We start from the raw sequence: 25,007 nt of genomic DNA, 5'->3' as shown, positions 1-25,007 counted from the left end.
CCCTTCATCTTTTATCTGTCATTCTCTCTTCCTCCTCCTCGTGCCCTCTGTTGTCCACAGTGGCTTCACGGCTGTGTTTTATTTACGTATCAGTGGAAAGTCTGAGCACATTTTTTTCCCTCCTGAACTGTCTAACCAAGCCTCTGCTCCTCTGGACTTGCACTCCCTCCCACTCTCATATGGATGTTAGCTGTCATTGCTTCTGACAGGACGCAGGTGAGTGGTGATGCCTTTGCCAGTGATGAGCGAGAGGGAGGCCTCGCTAAGGGACCTCTCTTTCTTTCTCTCTCTCTGAGTTTAAAAAAGAAGCATTTTCATACTCGCCAGATGCCGCAGAAGCCTCAATACCATGAAGCCTCACACTTAAGAGGACTTTACAAAGACACTGTTTGTTTCTGTGATGGAGACTTACTATATGCACACCCACATTCAGTGTTTTTTCTTTTCTTTTTTTTATTGAGAGCAGTTTCTGTGTTGTATTTATTTTTTTAAGGATCTCCTTGGTGGGTGGAAAAAATAATGGGATTCCTCCTGGCAAGGCTAGGACGTTCGTTTAGCCGCACTTGTGGAGGTGGAGCATTAGGAAGAGCGCTGGCCTGGATCTTGCTCACTTTCTTTAAAACTGAGAGAAAGATGTCCATGGCCTTGATTCTGTTTGTTTCAGTTTAATCATGAAATGAATAATTGAGGATGTGGTTACTGTCTCAACTTATCCAGGACACGAAACAGTTGCGTATCTCACACAATGGCACGCATTGGCAACAAATCCCATGAAAAGTCCCACATCACTGTTGAGTTTATTCTGCTAGCAGTTAGTACCTGCATAGCCAAAGCCTGTTAAGTCTTTACTCCGTGTCTTAGATCTCTGTGTGATAGATGAGTCACACTGGGTGAAGTGTTCCTACATTTTCCTTGGCCATGAGACTCTGATGCAGCACTCACAACTACCAAAAAAGACTGTTTGAATGAAATTTGTAATCAACTGCTGGTCTTTTCAATGTATAAAAAAGCATCAGCCCTCTTTTTTTAACATTATTGGCTGATTTTAGGTCAACATACTGTGACAGACAATAGATTTTTTTTTTAATTGATATTTAAAAGTTTAAATATCTAGTTTAGTTATTTCAGCTGAAACCAGTGACTCACACACTGGGGTCATCCATCGTTGATGCCAAAAAGTACAGTGATAGTTTTGTTTCATTGTGTGGGGTTTTTTTTTTTTCTTTTCAATTCAAGTATTCATTTACCACATTGGCACAGTATTAGGGATCATTTTTATGCTGAAAAAGGAAGCTGTAGCCAATCACGTTTTCTATACATGATGGGTCAAAATCGATTGTACAAACGCATAATTCCAGTTTTTCCGATGGTTCACCCAACACCACTGGGCTCAACCAAAGGTCCAGAGGCACCACTCAGGTCCTGTGTCAGGTCTGTGCTGGATATTTTTTTAAGACTTATTACATCTTCTTTTGTCCTCCACTTGGCCAGTTTCCTCAAATTTATTAAGGACACAATGCACACTAGTGCCGAAATCTAGGGAGTTTTTGGCTAATAGCGCTTTGTAAAAACACCTTGTTGATGCAAAAATGCTTTTTGGCAAACTGCATTATCGTTGGTATTTTTCATGTATTCAACTAAAGAAATGGTAACAAATTATCTGTTTTGCAACAGGCTGCCAGTAAAAAAAATTCCCTTAAGATACAATTTAAAATTGTGTGTTATTTATAGACACAACACTGGCTCCTTGGAAGCAAAATTTGAAGAAATGAGGGGTGGCTCAGGACTTTTGCACATTGCTGTTATAAATGGAAAAAATGAGGGACATTTACACAAACAAAATAAACATATTCCACCTTCACGCATGTTATCTTTTCAACCCAGATTTATTTTCTGATACAATTGTGTAAAATTGTGTCACGTGTGTCTGAAGCATTTAGGCTGAAAGGGTTTGGAATACCAATAGTTTGAATGGTACCTAAATGATGTTACAGTTTTTGGAAATTTCTCAAATTTCCAAGAGGCTCCAAAGTGTTTTAGAACTGCTGAAATAAATGACACAAGAGCATTAGAACGTATTCTTTTCAGCAGATGTGCCTCAAACAGTTTAAATATATGGTTGTGAGTCGGGCTCTTCAAACTGTGCTCAGAGACTCTTTGTGGAATACACGACCTCGCGTCTCGCTGAGTGATCTATATCTGACAGCACCCATAACCAGCCCATATCCTTGTGGAAGCATTCCTCCCTCTCATGTATGGCTCTGTTTGAAGCTTTCTTTTTCCCACCCTCTGTCTTTCCCTCCATCTCTCTCTATTTCTTCCTTTAATAGCTGATCCCATTCTTACGCTTCTTGTATTTCAAACGCATATCTGCGAATTGTCTTGATGTCTGCAGCATGTCCTGACAGAATGATGGACAACACTCCCATCCCTCCTTCTGTCACTGCTGGCACGGGCGTAACTTGCTTCTCACAAGCCATCATTGTTCTCTTTTAATTCAAAGTCCCGCCTCTCCCCACCACATCCATCCCAACTGAGTACAGGACACACAAAAGCTAAGAATCCCCTCAATCCCCTTGAAGAACAAAGGTGGGTATCAAATGATTAGCTTACATGCAATAACTCATCCAGAGTGATATTCTGTCACCACTGAAACAGCGCTTTTGCATTGTTGTTTGTGGAGTGTTTACCCACTGGGACAGCAATAGAAGTAATTCAATATACCTGGAAAATCAGCACAGCGTGTGGGAGCAATGGAGGAGAGGATTTTAACAGTGACTTATCGCCTCCTGGTGGATTTTTTTTTTTTTTTTTTTTTTTGCAGGATCTGCACACTTGGCATCTATAATATAGTTGATCACTGCCACCTGCTGGTGTGCTTAGTCCTTTAAGCGACTAAGAATGTTTAAAAAAGCTGATTTTAACCTGTCATGGAGGTCTGTATTATCTCCAAAAGGGTCATTTGATGTACAGTCAGCAAAAAACACATAATCAACAAGCAAAATGCAATAAATATACAATAAAAGCATTAAGAGCATAGCGTGCTATTCAAAAGACTAATGGCAAACTTCTCTGAGAAAGGGTGGCTAGAGTCATCCAGGATAGGCTGGGCCTGTCCTTGCCTTGTACAGGTTATGAAGATGATTCAGGGTCACACCTGCAATTTTGCTACACTGTTGCTGGTTTTTTTGGGGGGGGGGGTTTAGGTTTAGTGAGCGTTCCAGCTGATAAAAGAGAACGTGAGAACAAATTCAATAAAACTCATAAAAGTGCTGTTGACGTGGAAACCACAGAGCTTGTAGTTAAAGTGCATGCGTGGTTGGGTTGTTCTACAGACGGCATCCACCTGGAGCTCAAAGGTCAACTTACAGCCTTTGCTTGCCTATAAAATAAGGAAAGCCTGTAAAGCTATAAAAACAGTGCCTCGCCCACCTTTATTAGCTAAAATATTATTATTATTATTATTATTATTGTTATTATTATTATTGTTGTTGTTGTTGTTGTTAAATTAAGGGGACTATGGAAAACGAGATCTGGAAGACCATGAAAATTTTCAGATTAAAACTGCGCATCAGTGCGTGCTAGTTTAGCTCACTGGTTGAAAATCCCTATGGCTGTACAGCATCCAGGGATCAAATCCAACCTGCAGTCCGTTGCTAAGTATCTTCTCCGACTCTTTCTTGTCTACTCTTTACTGCAAAAACTTGAAGTGCAAAAACAAAACGGAAAAAAAAAAACTGCACATCATCAATCTGTTACCTTGTTTGACAGAAATCTGTGCATTTCTTTCTTTTTTATGACTATTTATTGAACAAAAATGTGCATTATGATTTTGTAAACAGCCTAAGCATAAAAGGTTTTTTAAAAATAGCTTATTATAAGTTGAATGGGGGAAAGAGATTTTGCTTTGGGTCTGGCTAAAACGTTTTGGGGTGGGAATGTCAGAATTTCTTCCTGGCAGGAAAAATGCTGGAAGGAAACCTTAGCTGCAATTTGTGTGAGATGTGCAGCATCTTGATGAGCCAGAGTGCTTTTAAAAACACATCCAGCCAGTAGTTAAAGCTTTAAACTGAGTTATTTTTATGTTCACAGATAAATATGAGGAGGCACTTTAGGAGAAGTACAGCGTGCCAATTGTCACTGAGTGACAGCATCAGCTCGCTGTTGTTATTTAGTGTAGAGTGGAATTGAAGATCATGGGAGATGTTTATTTTTGGGCCCAAATTTTTAAGTATTTGATGTTCAGCTCAAATCCAGAATGCTGACTTTTATGTGTGCTGTCTTTCTGAATTTGTTTCTCTCTCTCTCTCTCTCTCTGTGTGTGTGTGTGTGTGTGTGTGTGTGTGTGTGTGTGTGTGTGTGTGTGTGTGTGTGTGTGTGTGTGTGTGTGTGTGTGTGCGCGCGCGCACAGAAATTCTGAAGAAAAGCAGCTCGGTGCACCCTGCACTTCTGAAGGAGGAGGTGGAGGCTGTCCGGGACAAACAGCGAAGTCCTGTCTACTGCGATCAGCTGCTCCAGCACATCAGCTCACTGCCCACAGAGTTCACAGCAAGCTGCACGGAGTGACGCTGCACACGGAGAAACAGAGACAGATGTTTGTGCCTTAACTGTGAAAAAAGTGTTCACTTTCTGTTCTTTGAATTCTATTTAACTGTTTTTGTTTGGTTTTTTTAGCAAGAGTAGAAAACATTTCCAAGACCTGTTCATTACCTCACCATTGTTCTAAACTACTATGAGTTTTATGACTAAATTTTCTTTTAAAAAAAAGAAAAGATTTTTTAATAATTTCTTTTTATTCATGTACAGTGTCTCCTTAATTTGCTGTGTTCTGCATTCATTCCTCGGCTGCACTCCTTTGGCTCTAATGTTTGATTTTAAGAAAAATGTTTTCAAAATGGTGTATGTTTGATTGTTTGTGCATATCCTGTTTGTACTAAACCAGTCAGAGGAGCTGGTCATGTGATTTTTGCCTTCAAAATAAAAGCACACAAGCTTTTCTTATATTTGTCCAAACCGACTTGATTGGATGTTTAAATCCAGGTTATATTTCATGAAATCTGATTCTTTAAATAGGACATTATAGATTTCTGCAGCACCACACTGATAAGAGCAGCGCTCCTGTATCCATCCTTTTCACAATCTGCTCGCTCATCTATTTGAGATCTGCCTCCAACATGTAGCCACCCGCGTACTGATAGCAGAGCTCCATCCATGCCGTGTCTAAACAGCGACTTTTGCATCCACCCAGCCGGCCGTGACACAAACATCCCGTCCTGTGTTCTTTCACCATGCTGCAGATCGGAGATGAGGTGGTGTATTTCTCGGTGGTGTTTCTGCTGGTTGTATTGGTAACTAGAAGCGCCACTTGGGCCACCCTCCTCACCGCGTTTCTCTACATCTTCATGGTGATGTTCCGCTTCCCTCCGGTGCCGGCGGACCGGGCCGCTCGAGTCCTGCGGCCCGGCGCTCTCTCCTCAGGCGGCGGCGTCCCGGTGGTGGCGCACCGCGGAGGAAGCCACGACGCTCCGGAGAACACCTTGGCAGCGATCAGAGAGGTGAGAGCTGTAGTGCTCTGATTTATAACCACAGGCCTCTTGTCTCTTATCTACCTGCAGCAAATGACAGGTGCAGGGACATTTAATTATGGTGTTATCTGGAATAACAGCCCCTTGGGTTAAAAGCCATTGCTGAGACATGCTGTCGCTGTAACTTTTGCAGTAAAAGCAGGTTTTCTTGGTGTTTTTCACCTGCTTTTGGGGGGGGTTAGAAATAAGTGGAAGTAGGTCAGACTCATCTTGCACCTGATTCTGCTCGTGTGGTGTTTAATCTGATGCCATCTTTATGATGAAGATCTGCTCTCCATCTCACAATGCCTTCTCTTCCTAGCATCTATCCAGATGCCTAAACCTCTGGATGAGATGCTTCTTTTATTTCAACAGGCTGGTTTTCAGCTTTTTACGAGTATGAAGCAATGAGCCACAGACAAAAATATAAAGAAGATAAAATCGTATCTGTCTTCTGGACAGCAGAATTCATCCATCCATGTATATAATCATACATTGGTTCACGCAGTATCTCTCTGTCCCATTACATCTGCTCTAGGCTAGTAGGAACGGGGCCACCGGAGTGGAACTGGACCTGAGTTTCACAGCCGACGGAGTCCCAGTCCTGATGCACGATGAGACCGTGGACCGAACCACCAATGGGTCTGGACCAATCAGCAAACTTCAGTTTGTTCAGCTCAGGAGACTCAATGCTGCTGCTCACCACAGGATGAAGTAGGCTGCCTATTGATCAGTGATTCAAGCGTGTTTAGGCTAATTAAAAAGAGGAAAGTGTTTGTGAACAAGCTGCTCAATGTGGAGTCTTAGAAGTGTGTTTCACCAAAAGTTCACAGTTTTAGAAATGCAGAAACTTTGGTTCTCTTTTTGTCTTTTTTTCCTCCTTATTTTTGTCTATATGTGTATTTTTCAACAAAATGATTTAATAGTGCATCTCTTTTCATAGATGTAGAATAAAACTAATGGAATGTACACAGTTGTGGTCAAAAACCTTACATACACTCATCATGCTCCAAAAATGACACCTTTATTCTCGCGTCTTTCCACACGGATGAGTCAAACGTCTTGTGGTTGCAAACCTGAGAACACTATACCAAATTTCAGGCATGGTGGTGGTAGCATCAAGCTCTGGGGCTCTTTTGCTGCCAGTTATACTTGTAGATTGTCAATTCAGTCAAGAGGAGTGGTCAAATATCCAGTTTGAGTTAGAAGCAAGAAACTTGTTTATGGCTACCAAAGGCATCTGTTTGAGGTGCAACTTACTGGGAACATTTAACCAAATATTAGTGGGTGTGTATCTATACTTTTGACCGTGTGTGGATTAGAGAAAATCCAAAATAAATTCAAACTTGTGCACCCACTTCTTGCTTTCAAAGTCATTAAAGATGTGTAATGTGAAATCATCCTGGAAAAAGAACAGCTCAAAGAAATATATATATTTATGCTTACAATGAGACATTTATGCTCATTGTAAGCATAAATGAGTTGATGCAAACTTCTGACCACCAGCTTTATACAGATGTAGTTCATAGACCAGTATCCAGTAAGAACAGGGAGTTATGTCAGTTTTCCAATGGTTTCTTTTAATTTGCAGGGACAGATTTAATGTAGAGAAGGTTCCAACTCTGCAGGAAGCTGTGGAGGAATGCATCAGGCACCAGCTGACCATCTTCTTTGATGTCAAAGGTCAACCTGATATGGTACTACATACACTAAGCGCTAACCTAACAGGCTTATGGATACATTACTCAACATACATACAAGGCTCTCGAAGAAAAGAGAAAAACTACACGCTAGCTGAACTAATGCAATGATTGTAATAAAAAAAGAAAGAGACTGACGTTACCGCACAGTTATAGTACTTGTGTTGTTCATTCCCCTGCTTTACAGGCTGTATCAGTGCTTCATAACATGTTTAAGAAGTTCCCGGAGCTTTACAACTCCAGCGTCGTTTCCTCCTTTGAACCCAAAGTCATCTACAAGGTAATTCAAAAACTCCTGAATTACACTAATCATGAAAATCAGTCAAAAACAACACCAATCATAACGGTTTAGGATAATGTTTAGGAGGAGGAATTCTGTGAGTGATTTCAGCTTCTCGTAATCAGCCTCTCAGTTTTATGGAGGCAGTGATGTCATTTTGTGTGGCAGTGATGGGCCCTGCTGAGATTTATCACCCAAGACTTTCTTGCTCACCACCGGTACAGATTTAATTCAATCCACTGTATTTGTTTAAACGAAATAAAAGGCTCTACTAACTACTAAAACCTGCACTGTGTTGACCTTTGTCCTCTTCTGGTCCGCAGATGCGTCAGACTGACCCCCACGTGATCACAGCTCTCACCCACCGGCCCTGGAGACTGAGCCGTTTTGGAGACGGCACGCCTCGTTCTCTGTCGACGTGGAGCCAGTTGTGGACCGGTGTTCTGGACGTCTTGTTGGACTGGGCCCACCATCGCGTACTGTGGAAACTTTGTGGGATCTCTGCCATTCTTGTGCAGAAAGACTTCATCTCACGGTAATTGAGAGTTGACAGGTAGTTTATTTTGCAGTAGACTGTGTTGTTGCAGACCAACGGTGACCAACAGGAAGGTGGTTTTGATTCATCTGTTACTCATAAATGATTAACTTCATAATTAGTGTTTAAAAGTACTGTGCAAAAGTCTCGAGCCACCTCTCGATTTTTGAAATATTTTTGCTGCGTGAGAATTGCACAATTGAGTTTGTTCTCTTTCCTTTCAATCAGGGACTATGTTCAGTATTGGGCAGAGCGAGGAGTGGAGGTGGTGGGCTGGACTGTTAACACTGCTGTGGAGAAGGAGTACTACCAAAACCTGCTGAAGATCAGCTACATGACTGACAGTCTGCTGGAGGACTGTGATCCTCATTATTGAGCGATACCACACAGCCACACACACAGAAATCTTCCAGACTTACAGGTTCTCAATATAACCAAATTAGATCTTAGAAACTCGTTGGTTTGACAAAGGGTATAATTAAGAAGTGCAATCATTCATTTCTACTCCTGCGTACAAGTAAATAAAAACCATACCCGATTTAAAGTGGTTAATCTCCCCTTCAAGGCAGCCTCCTTAGGAAGTCCTCTTGCTCTTCCATAAATCTCTGTGTCAAAATGGTGACCCTTCAACTTGAATTCCCTCAGAAATCTCAGGACATTACAGTACACCTCAGAGTGAACAGTGTCAGCCTGGGATGGGAACAGTCACAGCTCAAAACCTGCTCGGTGCTGCAAAAATGATGAGCGTGCATGGTGTGTAGTGAAATCAAAGAGGCACAAGAACGAGTGGTCACGACTGAAGTGCTGCAGCGCCTCACGAGGAGCTGACTTTTAGGTGGAGATCAGCCAGATTCATAACCAGTGCAGTTTATTTTTAAAGAATAGCAACACACGTCATTTTTCCTTTTAATAATCCTAAAAATCCTATATAATAAAGTGAGAGTGTTGATAATACTGAAAGATAAATTATAAAATGGAATAAAGCTAGAAGTTTGGTGCTAGCTAATTCTGTGATGGCAACCAGTTCCACAGAAACACACCGGTTTACAGTGCTGTGCAGAAGTCTTGAGCTAACACTTGTTTCTTTATATATCTTCGAGTAATCTTCAGGAGTAGTTCCCAGGCTTCTAGAAGGACATTCAAAGCTCTTCTTTGGATGTTTCTGCCTTTTGTGTCAAGACGCTTCAGTAAAGTTGAGGCTCGAGCTCTGCAGAGGCCAATCCATGACCGACAGTTTCCTATTGTATGTTATCCGTGTTGTTTTTACTGCATTGGGAGTGTGTTGGGGATCATTGTCATGCTGTCCACATCATTCAGTCCAGTTCTTGTATAGTTCAGCATACCTCAGCCTTTTCTCCTCTTTTCCCTTCCTTACGAATGGCTCCGTGACCGCCGTCCTTCCACCGAGACCATTTCTGATGAGCGTTCAGTGAACAGCAGACGGCTCAACTGAAGGTTCAGATGCATCTCTCAGGTTCTGTATCAAACCTGAATTTTCTTTCCTATGTCTTAAGAAGATGACTTTCACATACTGTTCATGTACTGTTCCTGCTCATATATATATCTGCAGATGCTGTAGATATATATAGTTTTTAGAAACTACTACATCTTCTTTTATCCTGCACTTGTCCAGCTTCCTCAAATGCTGTAAGGACCGGCTGCACACCATGCTGGGATTTTTCAGTTTTTGGCTGTTTGGGAATCACCTTGTTGGTGCAAAAATACTATTTTATATCTGCTAGAAACAAAGTGCCTAAACACACAATTTCAAATGGGTTCTTTGCAAAGTTGTCTATTATGTGTAGACACATACACATACAATAGGAATTATTCATAGGTCAAGTGTTAAGTCCCTTAACAAAAACAAACAAACCGAAATTATTCCCCTGAAAATGATCAGGTACAAGGACTGGACTGAAAATGAGTGAAAAAGCAGCCAAAGTCCAAACAAAAACTTTGAAAGACCTTCAGAAAGCCCAAAGAACTATTGCTCAAGACCACCTTTTGAAAACTTCCAGTAAAATCTGACTCTTCTTCTAGTTACCTGTAGCTGGCACACAAGCTATACAAATATGCTACACCATGAAGGAACATCTGCAGACTTGTCACCTTTATTCTACTGCCGGCAGTAACACCTCCACCTCACCTGGACCAGGGATAAGCATTTTCTCTACCTGCTGTGCTGCTGATCTTCCACAGGTTTTACTGCACCTTTAAAGAGACAACAATGTATGTATATAGTGGTTACATAACATTTAGGCATCATATTTACTGCTTGTCATGATGACATTGTCATAATGGTAAAAGATCTCATGTCACTGCTATGTGATGTTTATTTAATCCTGCAGCTGCACAAAAACACAAGAAACTGTGCTGCATGTAAGACAGTGATCATATGGGTTAATTGTACGCTTCAAAAGTGCAAGCAGAAGCACCAGCTCAAATATTTCTATATTGTTTTAATGCGTGTGTCAATAAAAGAGGGTTTTGTTTAATCTGAGAAAAAGTGGGTCATGAATCATGCGAGGTGACACACGCAGAACATCTCATTCATTACTGTAACTCATTATATTTATTCCTCTGATGTTTCAGGTGTGTTTCTGTGTCCAACTGCTGCTAATAGTTTCATTTACAGGGTCAAAGTTTGCTTTCTTACTTTCTTAATGAACACTTGAGTTGTGCTCGTGTAAAGATAAGTAAAAAAATATATATCAAAAACAGCAGTATTTGTTTTGTCTTTAACTACAACACATCTGAGATACAGACATCCAAAGATTTGGAAGTTTTTTCCCCTTAAAAGGTTACAGAAGAAACAAAAAGGGGCCTTGGTATCGAGAACTCCCGCCCGGGCTTGGGATCGACCTGGTTACACTCTGACTGAGAACCAGGACTCAAATAAAGAGATTTCAATCATGAATTGACGCACTAATGGTGCGAAATGCTGCAAACAATATCAGACCAACGCACAAAATTAACTTTTTGAGCCTCAGAATTGAACTGGGGGAGAGCTCCCACAGATGTGTTACTGTTGGTGCACCTGTGCTCACCTGTGTGTACTGTAAACACAGACATCGTTGGCGCATTTGCTGCTCGTTGAAGCACATACACGTCACTCATCTGACCCGATTTTAGTGTCTTATTCGTCACACTGAGGCCGAATCATCGCGATAACGTGAAATCATCCTGCCTTTTCGCTCTCACCTGAGGCAAATTAGTGAAACAAGCTTCATTACACCTCTGCAAGTCTCACTTCACACTCGGGGGACGCTGTCGCTTTAAAGCGCCAAAGGAGGCGTGTAGGCACGTCGAGACGGTGACCGTGTGCGTCTCGTGTCTTACGAATGACTGCCGCTGTTTCAGGTTATGTGACATTGTGGCCGGCCAGGACACCTTAGCACCAAAGTGACTTACATTTTGTGAGTGATCGGGGCACACGGAGAGACGGGACTCTGACTGTGCACTGGTCGCTAGTTTTTGGGGTTGTTGTGTTTTTTACGCGTGGCGCACTGCTCTGCTTCACGAGGTTACCGAACAGTTTGCACACTCTCGTGCCCCAGCTCAGTGGATTGATCAGCTTCTCACATCAGAAGAGCTTCTTGGATGTACGTGCTTTGCTTCACACTTCAAAGTGTCGAACTCGGGGATCACAGGTGAAGCCGCCCGCGCATGATGTACACAATTACAAGAGGTCCCAGCAAACTGGTCACGCAGCGACGCACAGGTGAGACTGTGGGGCGAAACTATGAAGCACGGCACACCGGAAAACCCACTTTCACCTCTCCGGACTGCTGATAACAAGTTGTTTTATCCTCTTTGTCTTGCTCTCCAGGGCCCACACAGCAGCTGGACAGCAAAATCAGTGATTTCAAGCACAAACAAACGTCCTGGAATATGCCTGGGTAGGTGCGCAGGTCGTGAAAGGAGACAATTGTAAAGAAATGATTGCATTATAGTTTTTTCAGATACTTTTGGTTGTGATTGTGAATGACTGTCCTAGCAGCTGTGGACGTCATCAGCTAGAGACCGCAGCAATTGTTCATCAGCTGATGCCTTGGTGATTGAATAAAACTCCGCTCTGGTTTTCTCTGAGCTTGGCCTGCCTACTCTGTTGGTTTTTATGATTTTTGGTTTGAACCAGCCAGGCAGACTGGCCCTGTTCATGTGTGTGTGACCTTGGATCACAAGGTCCCTCATTCAGCTGTTGTAACTTCTTACTCCTGCTTAACCAGCCTTTCTTGGATATAGGATATCGCTTAAAGTTCCTGCTTGGGAATGATAATGAGCACTTTCTTTCTTGCAGAAATCAACACAGTACTTCTCTTGTCCCCCTTTCAGACTTCCCGCTCCAAAGATCGTTTTCAACCGTCCGAATGGTAAGAAATACCATCACCCTGCTCCAGCTCTGCCCGCACACAATCATCACGAAGAGAGTTTCACCCTGTCACATGAAGAAAATGTCAAGTTTGTCTCTGAGGGTAAGAAAGTGAGAGACTGTCCCACTGTTACACTGTATCCTGACACCCATCCCTCACTTGCTGTTTTGTGAATGACATTGTTTTACTATCAAGATGCTAACCAGCCCCCTTCTCTTCCCTCCAAGGCCTCACCCACACAGCTGCTCTGACACTGATAGGCACTGAGCAGAAAAATGCTCTCACGCCCACATCAATCTCCTCTTGACCCACGCTGGCACATGTGCTGAAAGAAATGACATTTCAGGCTTGGGGTTTAAATCCAGGCATCACTTTAAAGAAAAGCACCAAAGTGTTCTGACAGGATTGTTGGGTCTGGTGACCCGGATTTGAAGTTTGGGCTTCTTTTTAACATTCACAAACCCAGCGGGTCTCCAGGAGATCCCCCACTTGGCTCAGTGGTTCTTACACTGTGTGTCCTGTTGTTGGCATTGAAGCTCTGTCACAGCAGCTCATAAACAACTTGAGTAACCTTGGCACTGACTGGACAAGGGCACAAAGTAGGCCTGACACCGCCTTTCTGTTCAGGTTGGATTGGTTCTTTTCTGTTCACTGAAATACAAATTGTATAATCAAACGTATCCACTGGAGGCTCCTCAAAGTCGTGACCTGGAGACAGCTGCCAAAGTTGAACTCAATCGTAGTGTACAACCACACACAAAGTTTGTGACCACGTGCTTCACTGTTTGGAACACAAACATTGGTCAGAGGTATGTCTCTGAAACAGTTGCTGGACTTTACTTGTTAGGCACTGTGGGTGTGGCCCTGGAGTGTAGGACTGGACAGAGGACATTTTGGTGTTCATGGTGGCTTTACTGACCGAAGTCTTGTGTTTTCAGCCTGGCAGGAGGTGCTACAGCAGGAGCAGGAAGTGGGCCAGGCTGCACAGAAAGCAGTGCATTATAAAGAGGCCACTCCCAGCCCACATATGGACGGTGAGTATAGCTACTGTTTTTCCTTTTTGTGTTATCTTCAGACCCCAAGTCTGTGTTTTTTACGCACTGTGACAAAAAAAGTCCTGAGATTTTATTTAGTGCAAGTGTAACAATCATATTTCATCTAGCTGCAGCTCACAGGCCTGTAACTGTTGCAACCTGTGCAGTAGGTCGCACTGGTTTATAACAGCCAAATAGCATAGCCCAAAGTCACGGGTCAAATCTGTTGACTCATTCTAAAATTTTATTATAGCAATGCATAGGCAAAGCTCACACACACATGTTTTCATGGTATTTGCAGGTTTTTGTTGTTTTGTGTTTTGTTTTTTTTTTTTTTTTGTTTTTTTTTTTTTAAATGTAACAGTGGTCATAATAATACTAAGACCTCTAGCCCAGAACAAATCCAAAACTCATGAATAAGATGAGTCTAATAAAAATACATTAAATACAACTCGTTGGTTCTCTAACTTTTAATGTGGTGGTGTGACTGAGCTGTTGCAGTTCCGCCTTATGACCACCGGAGGGCGATGATCACTTTAGATTCCCAGCAGGCAGACGTAGCTGATAAAAGTCGGCAGTGTTAAATATATATCGTAGCATTATGTAAGACAGTTTGATGTAAAAGATGCTAGTATTTATTTTTGAAGTTTTTACGTTTCTCATTTCTTTTATTTTTAAATGAGATTTAAAAATGCGTTTACTTTGAATTTACTACACCGTCGCAGTTCCTCCTTGTGACCACAAGAGGGCACTGAAGACTTATTAAAAATGCTGTTGTTGCAGTTTGTGATGGTTTAGCTCACAGGTTGAGTGGATTACCTTTTACCACTGGGCTAAATGCATCAGTGGAGTAGTGTATTGAATAGGTGGTAAGGAAAATTTATAGATTAAGAGAAAAGCGGAATATTTAGTGATTCTTTATTTTTTTCATCCTTTTGACATATTTATTCTCAACCATCCACGCCATTGACAAAGATGTATCTAATGGTTTAATTTCCGTTTTCTTCTCAGACTTTGTGCCCATAGATTTGGATGAATGGTGGGCCCAACGCTTCTTAGAAAACATAGATAACCTCTCCTGACGCTCCTCTGGGATTCGATGCTCTCGGACAGTCTGGAGGTGAGACCGCGATGACGGCTCACAAAAGAAGAGGAAGCCTGGGCGGGAGTTCCGATGGGTCAAAGTGCCCAGATGTGGTTGAAATGGACTGACAGTGCTGATAACGGTGGACAGAGAAACTCCTGAGAACCACTTGAACTTGTGTGGTCACACAACCGTGCAGACAGACTGCACACAGAAGGATGAAGTCTTAAAACTGAGGTTCATCTTATATCTTCTCTCTCACAGCAGAGATGTTACTTTGAAATGCAGTAAAATTGTATTTTAAAGAAGTTCCAGATTACAGCTTCATTTCTTTAACCTGGCATTATGTTGAATCAGTGTTTATTTGCTGACAAGACTCCATAAATCCTCACACTATCTGAAATGACGTTTACCGCTTCCTGAATGTAGCAGAGTCTCCGAGTACGAGCGCAAACAGCTGCTCAGAAACATTTTTAACACCACAAAACTGAACAAGAGCGTAAGAGAAATGGTTCAAGCAAAAAAAAGTGAGAACAGTGAAAGATTACAAACTACCACGCTGAATTTCAAATGTGCTGAGAGGTGAAGATTTACTCTTAAGTGTCCTTGTGGTTGAGCTGGACAACGTTTTTCTGCACAATTTGTACCTCAAAGACAAGGTTGTTACTCTAAAAAAACCAGATTATCTGGAAACTTAGAAGTGGCACATTTCCAAAAGGAAGACCAATAAAGCTTCCTTATAAATCCAAACTTGGAAAAATATCAGATATTTAAAATGAGTCCAGCTGGCAGCAGCCTGGAGTATTCATGATGTGATTAAGAATGAGCCTGACTATTAACTGAAAGTACACTTAGAGTGAGTGTAATGGCAAAGTCACACTGTAACAACAGACCGGTGCAACCATGACCTTCATGTCCTGTTAATGGCAGGACCAAAGAACATAAAGCGCAGAGACACTGAAGTGTTTATGGAGAATCTTCAGGCAGTTCTTGTTTCAGCCTTCACGCCTGCTGCACCGGTGGAAATGAAAGTCTTGAGAGGGGAAAAGAGGTGGCGTGTTCTTTACAAAGTCTAGTTCTCTGGCTTTGAGCTACAGTGAATGCTCCAGTCTACAGGCCGCGTCTGCGGGCAGCTCTCAGTGCTTCTCTAAAGCTTTGGTCAGGAGGTCGTTGAGGCGGGAAATCATCGGTCGAGGATCATCGTTCAAGCCGGCTGCGATCATGGCATTGTCATAGATCTGGAAAAAATCAAAGTAAAACTATAGAAGCTGCACTGCTACCAGTTAAAACAAATTACCATAAAATCTCTCCAGTGAACAAGCTAATGGCATCCTGCCTGCAGAGAAAGGCTGGGCAACGTTTTACACTGATAATAATAACATGCTTATTGTATCGGTATTGGCAATATTAGCCCTGTATTTACCAAAATTTGCAGTATCTGACAGCACTACAACGCAGCCCTTATTTTTTCATTAAAACACATTTGACATTTCATTTTTGTTCTTCTAAATATAAGTGTTAAAAATTGTGATTATGGCATGTTTTTTTTTTGTTTTTTTTTGTTTAGAGATCATTAATGGAAAAAATGGGCAAAGAGCAAATAGAGATGAAATAACTGTGAGCCCAGTACCTGCTCCAGTAATAATCCAGCCAGCTCAGAGTTTGTGTCCTTCAGTGCGAACAACTTCTTGATCAGATCGTGTCTGTGAGAGAGCAGAGCGCAGTCAGAAGAGGACAAAAACCCCACTTTCTCCCACTCTCCACCCAGTACAATTTGTCCACACACACACACACACCCTGCATTGATCTCCAGTGTGGGCTGCAGTATTTGGGCTCTCTCCTCAGCAGTGCGGGCCAGCTGCTGGGTGCGGAGGAAGTGGCGTGCGGCGCCCATTTCCAGCACTGTGATCATGGCCGGGTGGGTGTCCAGACGAGGCGTCAGCTAAAGTGCCAGAGGAGAAAATTAACTACAGCACACGGTGGTAACAAAGAGACGTTTAAATCTGTTTCTCAAGGTGCTTAACATGAAATGGTTGTTACCAAAACTGAGGACAAACTGTGACGCCCATTGTTACTGGAATGTCCATTTAATGATGCAGGAAATGTGTAAATGTTCATTTCCCTTAAAGTTTTATTCATATAGCACCAAATCACAACAACAGTTAAGGTTAAACACCCTGCAAAATTACAGAGAAAACCCCAAAAATCAGGTGAGTTCCTGTGAGCAAGCACTCTGTCGACAGTGGGAAGGAAGACTCCCTTTTAACAGGAAGAAGCCTCCAGCAGAAACGGGCTCAGCGAGGGGCGGCCGTCTGCCGCCACAGGTGATGATGTGAAACCTGATTCTAATGTGCCAAATCGTTTTCAGCCAAATCGATTCCCACGCTGTGTGACAGTCACCTTAAATGTTTAAATGTAGTTTAAAGTTTCAGGCCTTTAATGTGCAGCCGTCACCTTATTAGCACTGATAATAATTAAGCAATTAAAATGATTAACTTAAAATGTTTTTATTACTACTTCGTACAGAGAAAAATCCAATCAGGTGATTTCCTGTCCTCTGATTAACGATCTTCTGTCCTCTGCTCGGACTGTCTCGTCCTTTTTGTGTGTTTTATGTTCCTTATAGATTTTTAATCACCATTTCATTATCACCCTCTGATAACATCTGTGATTAGAGCAGGTGCTACTCATACTGATCACTGTGTGAAAGAAGAGTCCCATGACCCACAAAACTCCTCATACAGAGCCTGAAGCAGAAAGCTGATTACTCCTGTAGTGATACCCGTTATCTCCACCTGGGGTTTTAGGTTTTGTTGAGCCAAAGAAAGCCTGGTTGTGCTGAACTTTGATGTCTCTCATTTGTTCACATTATAAACTGAGTCAAACTCACAAATAATCACATTTTCAAGCCGATTTCATCCTGAAATTCCTGACGTGAAGCTTTGGAGCTTCTGTGAAGATGTTGGCTTGTAATCTGTTTACGAACGTAAAAACTAAGGTACGAGTCGCCCTAACTGTGTCAGAATTAGTCACACTTTGCTTAGTTCACATAGAGGAAGCAAGCTTCCACATCATTGTTTTTTATTTACCGACACGACGGTTAAAATTGAGTCCGTGACAGGAAATCAGCCGATCATTCACCACGGCTCCCAATCTGATTTAACCAGCACTTAGAAAAGTGTTTCTTTAACTTTTCCCATCATACCCTTCTTCAGGACCTAAAGTTCACGCTCTTCCCACAAAACTTTACAAATCTACAACTGTGCAGAAAGAAAAAGGACAAAAAAGAAAGGAAACAAAGCGATCAAAGGTGCAGATAGAGATGACCAACAAGCCTCTAAGAACCCATCAGCCGAATTCAGAAACAGTCATTTCAGGTATCTCAGGCATGCAAATGTTCCTCACTTACCTTTATGTTAGTCACACGGGGTCCAAGCGAGTTCTTCATCCAGGCCATGAGGTCGTCAGCCTGCTCCTGCGTCAGGCGCTCGGATGCTGCGAGGACGAAAAGACGATGAGCAGGAGTCAAGTCTACAGCTGCAACAGCGAGAGGCTCTTGTGAAAGACGGGCACACCTGGCTTGCTGTCTTCATACTTCTCCTCCTTGTAGTGATCGACCACGATGTCGGTCTCGACTGAGATCAGCTTCTTCTTGTCAAACTCTCTGAGATGCAGCAGGGTCAGCTCATCAAACTGCTCGTAGCAGAAGAGCACCTGCATACGTGCACGCACGCAAATGGAGACACGGCAGTTTGTTATAGTGAAGCTATAAGCAGCACCTGTTGTTGATTAATCAGGATAATGATCAGCTCAGGTTACCCGGCTGCTGGCTAACTCGAGTCCAAGTCTTACCTCCATGTCCTTCTGCTTCATGGCTTCGTAGTAGGGGGAGTGCTCTGCGAGATGTCTGTTGGGGGCACACAGGTAGTAGATGTTACGCGTGCCTGCCTTCATGCGGGACGCGTACTCCATCAGATTGGTCTGCTGGCCGGCCGGCAAAGCCGACGACTCGAATCTCAGCAGCTTTGCGATATCCTCCTACAAAGAGCGAGGGCACGGAGCGTGATTCAGACTCAAAGTGTTTCTGCTAAACCTTTAGAGTTCTGTGTCATTTCAATGCAAAGCTCTGGTGCAAACCTTGACATCTTGTTCCTGTGTGGTGACGATGCCTTCCCTCATGAAGAGGCCGTAGTCCTCAAAGAACTTGCTGTACTTCTCTGGCTCCTTTTTGCTCTGGTCCAGCAGGAAGCGGATCACCCTCTGCTGCAGAACATCACGAAGCTTCCTAAAGAAAGGAGACGGTAGAGAAATGAGCAAACATCGAGGGGAGAACAAGCGAAGAACGGAAAAATTGACTGCACGGATTTAGTGTAAGGGGTCAGTCTTCTCGCTGATATGCTCTAGTGATGTCAAACGTCTATTTTAATGCATAGTCAAAGCACAGGTTACCGTCATGGCTTTGATTTTGCACATGCATATTTTAGAGGAGACTTTTTTGTAACGAACTATAGGCGTTTCCTCTGGGGTCACGAAACTCTGTGTGGAGCGGTTTCCAGAAGAAGGTGAGCGGTCAATGAGATGCGTGGTTACAGCCGTGTTGGAGATAATTCAGTCCCTTTTTTTAAAACACCGTTTTAAAATGGTAAATGGTCTGTATTTGTATAGCGCTTTACAAGCTACATTGTAGCCACAGCCGCCCTGGGGCGCACTGACAGAGGCGAGGCTGCCGGACACTGGCGCCACCGGGCCCTCTGACCACCACCAGTAGGCAACGGGTGAAGTGTCTTTCCCAAGGACACAACGACAGAGACTGTCCAAGCCGGGGCTCGAACCGGCAACCTTCCGATTACAAGACGAACCCCCAACTCTTGAGCCACGATCGCCCCGTTAAAATGCAAATGTATGCAGATGTGGCCTGAGACAGGCTGAACTGAGGGACTGTTATTTGATTAATGGAGAGTAAGTTCCACAATAAAAATACAGATATGGAGTACAGTACGTTTCCTTCATTAAACCAAACTTATTCCTAAAACAGCTGCATTACTGCTACTGTACCTGATGAGGGCGCTCTCCTGCAGCAGCTCTCTGCTCAGATTCAGAGGGATGTCCTCGCTGTCCACCACACCTAAAAACAAAACAAAAACATTCTGCAAAGTGTTGCGTGAAGAAAAAAATACAGAGCATGCTAGAAGCATTCGAGGAGGAACAAACCTCGAAGGAAGCGCAGCCACTTGGGCAAAATGTCAGTAGCTTTGGTCTGAATCAGGACCTTCCTGCTGTACAGAGCCACGCTGGACCCCATCTCCCTGCTCACATCGAACATGGATGGCTTCTGTTGGCAAATACATTCTTTTGTCACACACGTTACAGGAAACCAGCTTCCTCGACTCAACACTGCTGAAAGGTCGCTAAAGAACAATTTATAAAGCTGTAAAGTTTACGTCATCTATCAGTACTGGACCTGAACACCAGCCGGTTTCCTAAATGAAGATTCTCACAGAGCTTTGCAACCAAACAGCAACTGAAATAAAGTTTGCATTGCGATATACTCCTCACCGCTTCGGGGACATAAAAGATGCTCCTGATGTTAAGCGGGGCGTCGGCGCGGTAGTGCAGAGTGTAGCGTGGCTTGTCGTAAGCCTGAGCGATGTAGCGGTAGAACTCCTCGTGCTGCCAGTCACTGATCTCCTTCGGCTCCATCATCCACAAGGCCTGAAGGAAGACAGACAGCGATTGTTAAAAATTATTATTTTCATTGTCGTAATTTTAATATGTTTGTCTGAAACAGGGCTCTCTTGTAAATGAGACACTGAGTCTAAATGAAACTACTTGTATAAATAAAGGTAAAAAAAAAAACCCAGTCCATTAAATCATTACATTTCTTTAATACTTCTTTTGTCTCCCACCTCTCCAGGTGCCTAAAATTCTTTAAGGAAACTGCACAACATACACAGCTACGATGTATATCAAATTTGGGCTGACAGCTCTTTGGGAATCAGCTTGTTTGGTGCAAAAATACTATTTTATGCCTGCTGTCTTTGGATTTTTATGCTAGCAACAAAATGCCACAAAATACAATATAAAACGGGTTCTTTGCCAAGTCGTCTGTTATAAACAGACACCAAGATTATTACAGTTAAATACAACTTAACTAAATAAATACTAATGACTGACAGTGCTACCCCTCAGCCTCCTAGTAGACACACCCATGGTATTCATGTCAAAATCCTACGTCGTCTTGTTCTTAAGTTATCCCATACACCAGATTTTTGGAAAGCTTACAGTGACTTTCAGGTTGAGGTCACCAAGATTTGAACTCGTCCAGGTTTTTTAGTAGATGCACCCCATGGGATCAAATTGAAGCTCCTACGTCACCTCATTCTCAAGTTATTGCATTCACAAACTTAGGTGTCCACACCACATGCCTGTCCACCCAGTGGGGTGATGACAATACCCCATGAGCCTTTCAGGGCTGAGCGGCAAAAACTACACTTTTGAAAACATTTAATCTAACTGAATTGTTTTTTTGGAACTTGTACAACAAACTAAGGTCAAATAAAATAAAGAAATAACGATAGTTTTACTATTTGTTAGTGCCTTTTAATAAATAATTCCTAGGTCAGGGTTAAAAAGCAAACAAACAAACAAAAACATTCTGGTTAAAATTGTCAGGTACGAGGACAAACACAAGGAGCAAACGTTTGGCTCCTTGGAGGCAAAATATAAAGAAATCAGGGGCGGCTAAAGGCTTTTACACAGTACTGTACAATTGTGCCATTTATTTTGGGAGGTTGGACCATTCAGTGACAACCTTTGCATCCAAAACAGAAGAACAGCAGCTCACCTGCAGAGTGTTGAGCCTCCGTCCATTCAGAAAGATGGGGAAGCTTACAAAGTTGCTGTACTTTGTTACAACCTCTGAAACAGAAACAATAAGTACTGATGCATGAATACGTGTCCTCACTGCAGCCGTCCTACAGTTACCAAAGCAGCGACAGCACTTTTACCTTTAACTCTGTCCTCAGAGGAAAACTCCTTGCAGTCGTCTTTGAGGTGGAGCACGATTTTTGTTCCTTGTTGAACGCCGGTGGCTTCAGCAATCTCAAAAACCCCAGAGCTGAGGGAGACCATGTGAAATATTGAGGATTACACTTCTGATTCACAGCAGCCCTTCTCAAACCAAGGATACCTCTCTACAGCCACTCTTTGCTCTCACCCATCTGAGGACCACTTGTATCCAGGTGCATCGGGCTCAGACGAGCGAGTGTACACGTCCACGCGGTCGGACACCATGAAGGCGGAGTAGAATCCAACACCAAACTGACCAATGATGGTGCTGCTGGCCTCCGCCTGGTTCTGAAGAGCGTCCAAAAACGCCTACAGTGGGGAGAAAGTTACAATGATGACAGAAGGAGTGAGCATCAGAAAACACGATGCTGCATTTTAAAAGCCAAACAGGAGCGCTATATCAGATAAGTAATGTCACAATGAAGCACTCACCTTAGAACCAGAGCGGGCGATAGTGCCCAGGTTAGACACCAGCTCATCCTTGTTCATGCCGATTCCTGTGTCCTGTTGGAATATAGAAATCAGTCACTCAAGAGTTAAGCTATCCTAGTGTGTTGTATCCCATTTACCAGCAGGGGGCAGTAAACCATCTCAGGGCTTCAAGTGCACTAGAAGCACTAGGAACAACCTGCTATAATTATTTATAGCTGGCTGTATGGATCTCAGGACAAAAAGCAGAGATATGCTACTGATTTAAGTAAGTAACAATGCAAGAAAAGAGGGGGACCTGGGGTGGAGATGGGTTGCAAAGCAGCTTGAACAAATTTAGAATTATCCTGGTTAAGACTGGATACATGGAAAGGTAACAGCTGAGCCATCGGCTGGTGTTTTGCTGGCACCGAGCTCAGCTGATCTGCTAGGATTACGACTCGCTTTCTGATCTAATGTTACTCTTCCTGTTCTAAAACTTGTCCAAAACTTCTAAAGTCAGTAAACAGGTGTACCTGAATGGTGAAGGTGCCCTTTGCTGCATCACTCTGCAGGTGGATCTCCATTGGAGCCGTTTCACCACCTGCTGATATCAATTTGTGGCGCAGTTTTTCCAGTGCGTCGCTGCCGTTAGAGATGAGCTCCCTGATAAAGACCTGAAAGAAAGACAAGTCAGTCAGAGGAGAGCAGTGAAGGTAAACTGTAATGATAGTAGCTTTTGTCCAACTTTACATCACCTCTTTCTCTGAGTACAGGGACCTGGCGACAATATCCAGCAGCTTTTTGGTTTCAGCCTGAAACTCATGTTTGTGGAAACTACCTGAAAAGATCAAAGGCAGAGCAACATTCAGAATTTGAGAACAAGCTTTCATGGGAAATATCTCTGCAGCTGTCCCAGTACCTTGCACAGCCTCTGTATCACTGATGATATTGTGCAGAGGCTCCTCCTCTGGCTCTTTCTCTGCTTCCTGGGTGCTGTAATAATACTGTGGGCTAAAGCCAAGGCAGGCCTGCTGCGAACTCCACACCCTGGGGCGACTGCTCCACCTCTGCAGCTGTCCAACCGACAAACCTGATGGCATGACAAGTAAAGATGGTGAGGCCATTTAACAGGGGAGCAGTAGCATTTTAGATCCCTCATCATCTCTCTAATCAGGATCTACTTAACCCTCTGAGGCCACAAGTTTACCCAAACAATGCCCGAATGCTGCCTACAGCAAAACACAGACCTTCGAGAAAGTGATTCATGACTTCATGTCATCCAGGCTTGGTTATCACACTAGCTTATATTTGGGCATTAGTCAGGCTCTGCGTTCACATCTCTTGCTTGTTCAAAATACTGTAGCTCGACTCCTGTATCCAGGTGTACTGAGAAGCAGATTAAAGCATAGAGAGGATCGGGCTTTTGCAGTTGGGCTGTAGGTGACTTCTCATGCTACCAGGACTCACAAAGACACCAGCAAAAAGCAAAACTAGAGAAAAGTAAGTTCCGAGCAAGGGTCTGTAGTCAACATCTGCGCAACCATTGCTTATTTTGGGGAGGGGGGCTCCATCTTGCTGCCACTTTGATTTGAAACAAAGCAGGTGAAATGGATTTACTCGTTTGAGCAGTGTGCATGAGCCTTCTTTCAAAAAAAAAAAAATAAGGGTCTCACCTTTGTGTTTTTAAGTGTTTGTGTAACAGTAACGTTAAGTCCTGATGTCCTCAATTGAGAACATCCTGGCCTTTTCAATTACATCTTATTTGTTTGGGTGGCCTCTTTTTGCTCCAAAGAGGCAGGAAATTACCAAAAAGGTTCAACTGAAAGACACTTTTTTTCCTCGGTTCTCAGGGGTTTATGGTATGGTACTTCTGTAAGCTTTCCTCAAAGATGGGGGATATTAAACGATAAATGAAATCTATTCTGTTTAGTGTGATGTAACCATGCAATAAAATTTATAAGCGTATCGCTTTAAATTCATTTTTAACCGTTAATCGGTTTCTACTGTAAGACACGTGAGCCGCAGGTTAGTTTAAAAAACATGGCCACAAAGGTTAGCCGAAGCAGAGTTTACATTTAACTGAAATCTTGGTGCTGTCAGCTAGGCGGCTAGGCTAACTTGGCTGGCTAATAAGCACAGCTTACCTCCAGTCAAGGACCGCGAGACAGGTCGGCTGCTCAGCCCGCGTGTAGATGACACCAGCCGCGAACTGGCCCTCTGAGAGGAACCGAGAGCGAACCGAGCCAGCGCGAGACAGCGGGACATGCTGACACTCAGGTGGGACCCAAAGACGAAACAAATGACAGGTCAACTGACCGACAGGGACACACGCAGAACTACAGCGGAAAAAGGACCTGCGACTGCGCGCGATAATGACGCAAAAAGGCCGACCGCAATCTGCCTGATGAGAATAGGATGCTCTTTAAACTATAAGTGCATAATTTTATGTCGTAATACACGGCTAATCACCTGTGTATATTATATGTGTATATATTTATATTCATCTTTAGTACGGTTATTTATTAGAGTTTTCTGATTACTTAAAATTTAGATTTTTTTCTTTGTTGCCAATTTACACTTCAAGGTCAAACAGAATGTAAAAGTAGTGCGTTATGTTCATGCAAGCAGCATTTTTTTTTGCAACAATTTGTTACATCTCAAATTGTCAATGGCAAAAATCTGATGGTTCATATTTTTTAAATGTGAAGATTTTTCTTGATCCTGTTCTCACATCAAAATAAACTCTTGGAAACTATGAAAGCTTGTTGTTACCACTGGGGGGGGGGGGGAATAAAAGCAAATTTCAATTTACCCATCTCCAAATTTCAAGTTTTATATTTCAATTTGTCCTCTTACCTACATAAAAATTCAGTTCTCTCAAAATCTCAGATTATGATCTTAAAATCTTACCTCGAATTTTCAGGTTATTTCAAAATTTGAGTTACATTTCACAATATT

General features: G+C 42.8%; 4 protein-coding genes across 4 annotated transcripts in view; 3 read left to right on the top strand and 1 right to left on the bottom strand.

Annotated features, from left to right (window-relative positions):
- Nucleotides 1-5,001, top strand: part of LOC120745262 (dynein assembly factor 5, axonemal) — a 29,145-nt gene extending 24,144 nt beyond the window's left edge. The window contains exon 13 of the mRNA XM_040049984.1: nucleotides 4,412-5,001. Coding sequence (XP_039905918.1) covers nucleotides 4,412-4,566 — 155 coding nt within the window. The 3' untranslated portion in view covers nucleotides 4,567-5,001. The remainder of the gene's footprint in view (nucleotides 1-4,411) is intronic.
- Nucleotides 5,002-5,040: 39 nt separating this feature from the next.
- Nucleotides 5,041-11,190, top strand: LOC120745280 (glycerophosphodiester phosphodiesterase 1-like). Its single transcript, XM_040050008.1, has 6 exons — nucleotides 5,041-5,555; nucleotides 6,103-6,278; nucleotides 7,156-7,261; nucleotides 7,452-7,544; nucleotides 7,868-8,079; nucleotides 8,308-11,190. Exons 1-6 carry the CDS (start codon nucleotides 5,289-5,291, stop codon nucleotides 8,453-8,455), a joined length of 1,002 nt encoding a protein of 333 aa, XP_039905942.1. The 5' UTR covers nucleotides 5,041-5,288; the 3' UTR covers nucleotides 8,456-11,190.
- A 192-nt stretch (nucleotides 11,191-11,382) lies between these two features.
- LOC120745289 (MAPK regulated corepressor interacting protein 2-like) lies at nucleotides 11,383-15,097 on the top strand. Its single transcript, XM_040050018.1, has 5 exons — nucleotides 11,383-11,800; nucleotides 11,909-11,978; nucleotides 12,415-12,554; nucleotides 13,391-13,486; nucleotides 14,498-15,097. Exons 1-5 carry the CDS (start codon nucleotides 11,746-11,748, stop codon nucleotides 14,566-14,568), a joined length of 432 nt encoding a protein of 143 aa, XP_039905952.1. The 5' UTR covers nucleotides 11,383-11,745; the 3' UTR covers nucleotides 14,569-15,097.
- Nucleotides 14,389-24,419, bottom strand: trap1 (TNF receptor-associated protein 1). Its single transcript, XM_040049994.1, has 18 exons — nucleotides 24,194-24,419; nucleotides 22,969-23,139; nucleotides 22,805-22,887; nucleotides 22,583-22,723; nucleotides 22,071-22,142; nucleotides 21,787-21,947; nucleotides 21,578-21,687; nucleotides 21,415-21,488; nucleotides 20,127-20,282; nucleotides 19,782-19,902; nucleotides 19,626-19,695; nucleotides 18,708-18,855; nucleotides 18,423-18,608; nucleotides 18,146-18,284; nucleotides 17,980-18,065; nucleotides 16,367-16,512; nucleotides 16,201-16,273; nucleotides 14,389-15,808 (listed from the first exon to the last, which is right to left on the bottom strand). Exons 1-18 carry the CDS (start codon nucleotides 24,312-24,314, stop codon nucleotides 15,707-15,709), a joined length of 2,160 nt encoding a protein of 719 aa, XP_039905928.1. The 5' UTR covers nucleotides 24,315-24,419; the 3' UTR covers nucleotides 14,389-15,706.
- Between the last annotated feature and the right edge of the window lie 588 nt (nucleotides 24,420-25,007).

This window comes from Simochromis diagramma, unplaced genomic scaffold (assembly GCF_900408965.1).
Source record: "Simochromis diagramma unplaced genomic scaffold, fSimDia1.1 OVJJ01000321.1, whole genome shotgun sequence".
Lineage (NCBI taxonomy): Eukaryota > Metazoa > Chordata > Actinopteri > Cichliformes > Cichlidae > Simochromis > Simochromis diagramma.
This window is presented reverse-complemented; position numbering and strand designations above follow the sequence as displayed.

Excerpts from the sequence above, each read along its gene's own strand:
- LOC120745280 (XM_040050008.1), top strand. The coding sequence starts at position 5,289 with ATGCTGCAGATCGGAGATGAGGTGGTGTATTTCTCGGTGGTGTTTCTG. Across the intron at positions 5,556-6,102 it reads CCTTGGCAGCGATCAGAGAG|GCTAGTAGGAACGGGGCCAC; the intron begins GTGAGAGCTGTA and ends CATCTGCTCTAG. Across the intron at positions 6,279-7,155 it reads GCTGCTCACCACAGGATGAA|GGACAGATTTAATGTAGAGA; the intron begins GTAGGCTGCCTA and ends TTTAATTTGCAG.
- LOC120745289 (XM_040050018.1), top strand. The coding sequence starts at position 11,746 with ATGATGTACACAATTACAAGAGGTCCCAGCAAACTGGTCACGCAGCGA. Across the intron at positions 11,801-11,908 it reads GGTCACGCAGCGACGCACAG|GGCCCACACAGCAGCTGGAC; the intron begins GTGAGACTGTGG and ends CTTGCTCTCCAG. Across the intron at positions 13,487-14,497 it reads TCCCAGCCCACATATGGACG|ACTTTGTGCCCATAGATTTG; the intron begins GTGAGTATAGCT and ends TTTTCTTCTCAG.
- trap1 (XM_040049994.1), bottom strand. The coding sequence starts at position 24,314 with ATGTCCCGCTGTCTCGCGCTGGCTCGGTTCGCTCTCGGTTCCTCTCAG. Across the intron at positions 19,696-19,781 it reads GTGGCTGCGCTTCCTTCGAG|GTGTGGTGGACAGCGAGGAC; the intron begins GTTTGTTCCTCC and ends TTTTGTTTTTAG. Across the intron at positions 18,066-18,145 it reads GTATGAAGACAGCAAGCCAG|CATCCGAGCGCCTGACGCAG; the intron begins GTGTGCCCGTCT and ends TCGTCCTCGCAG.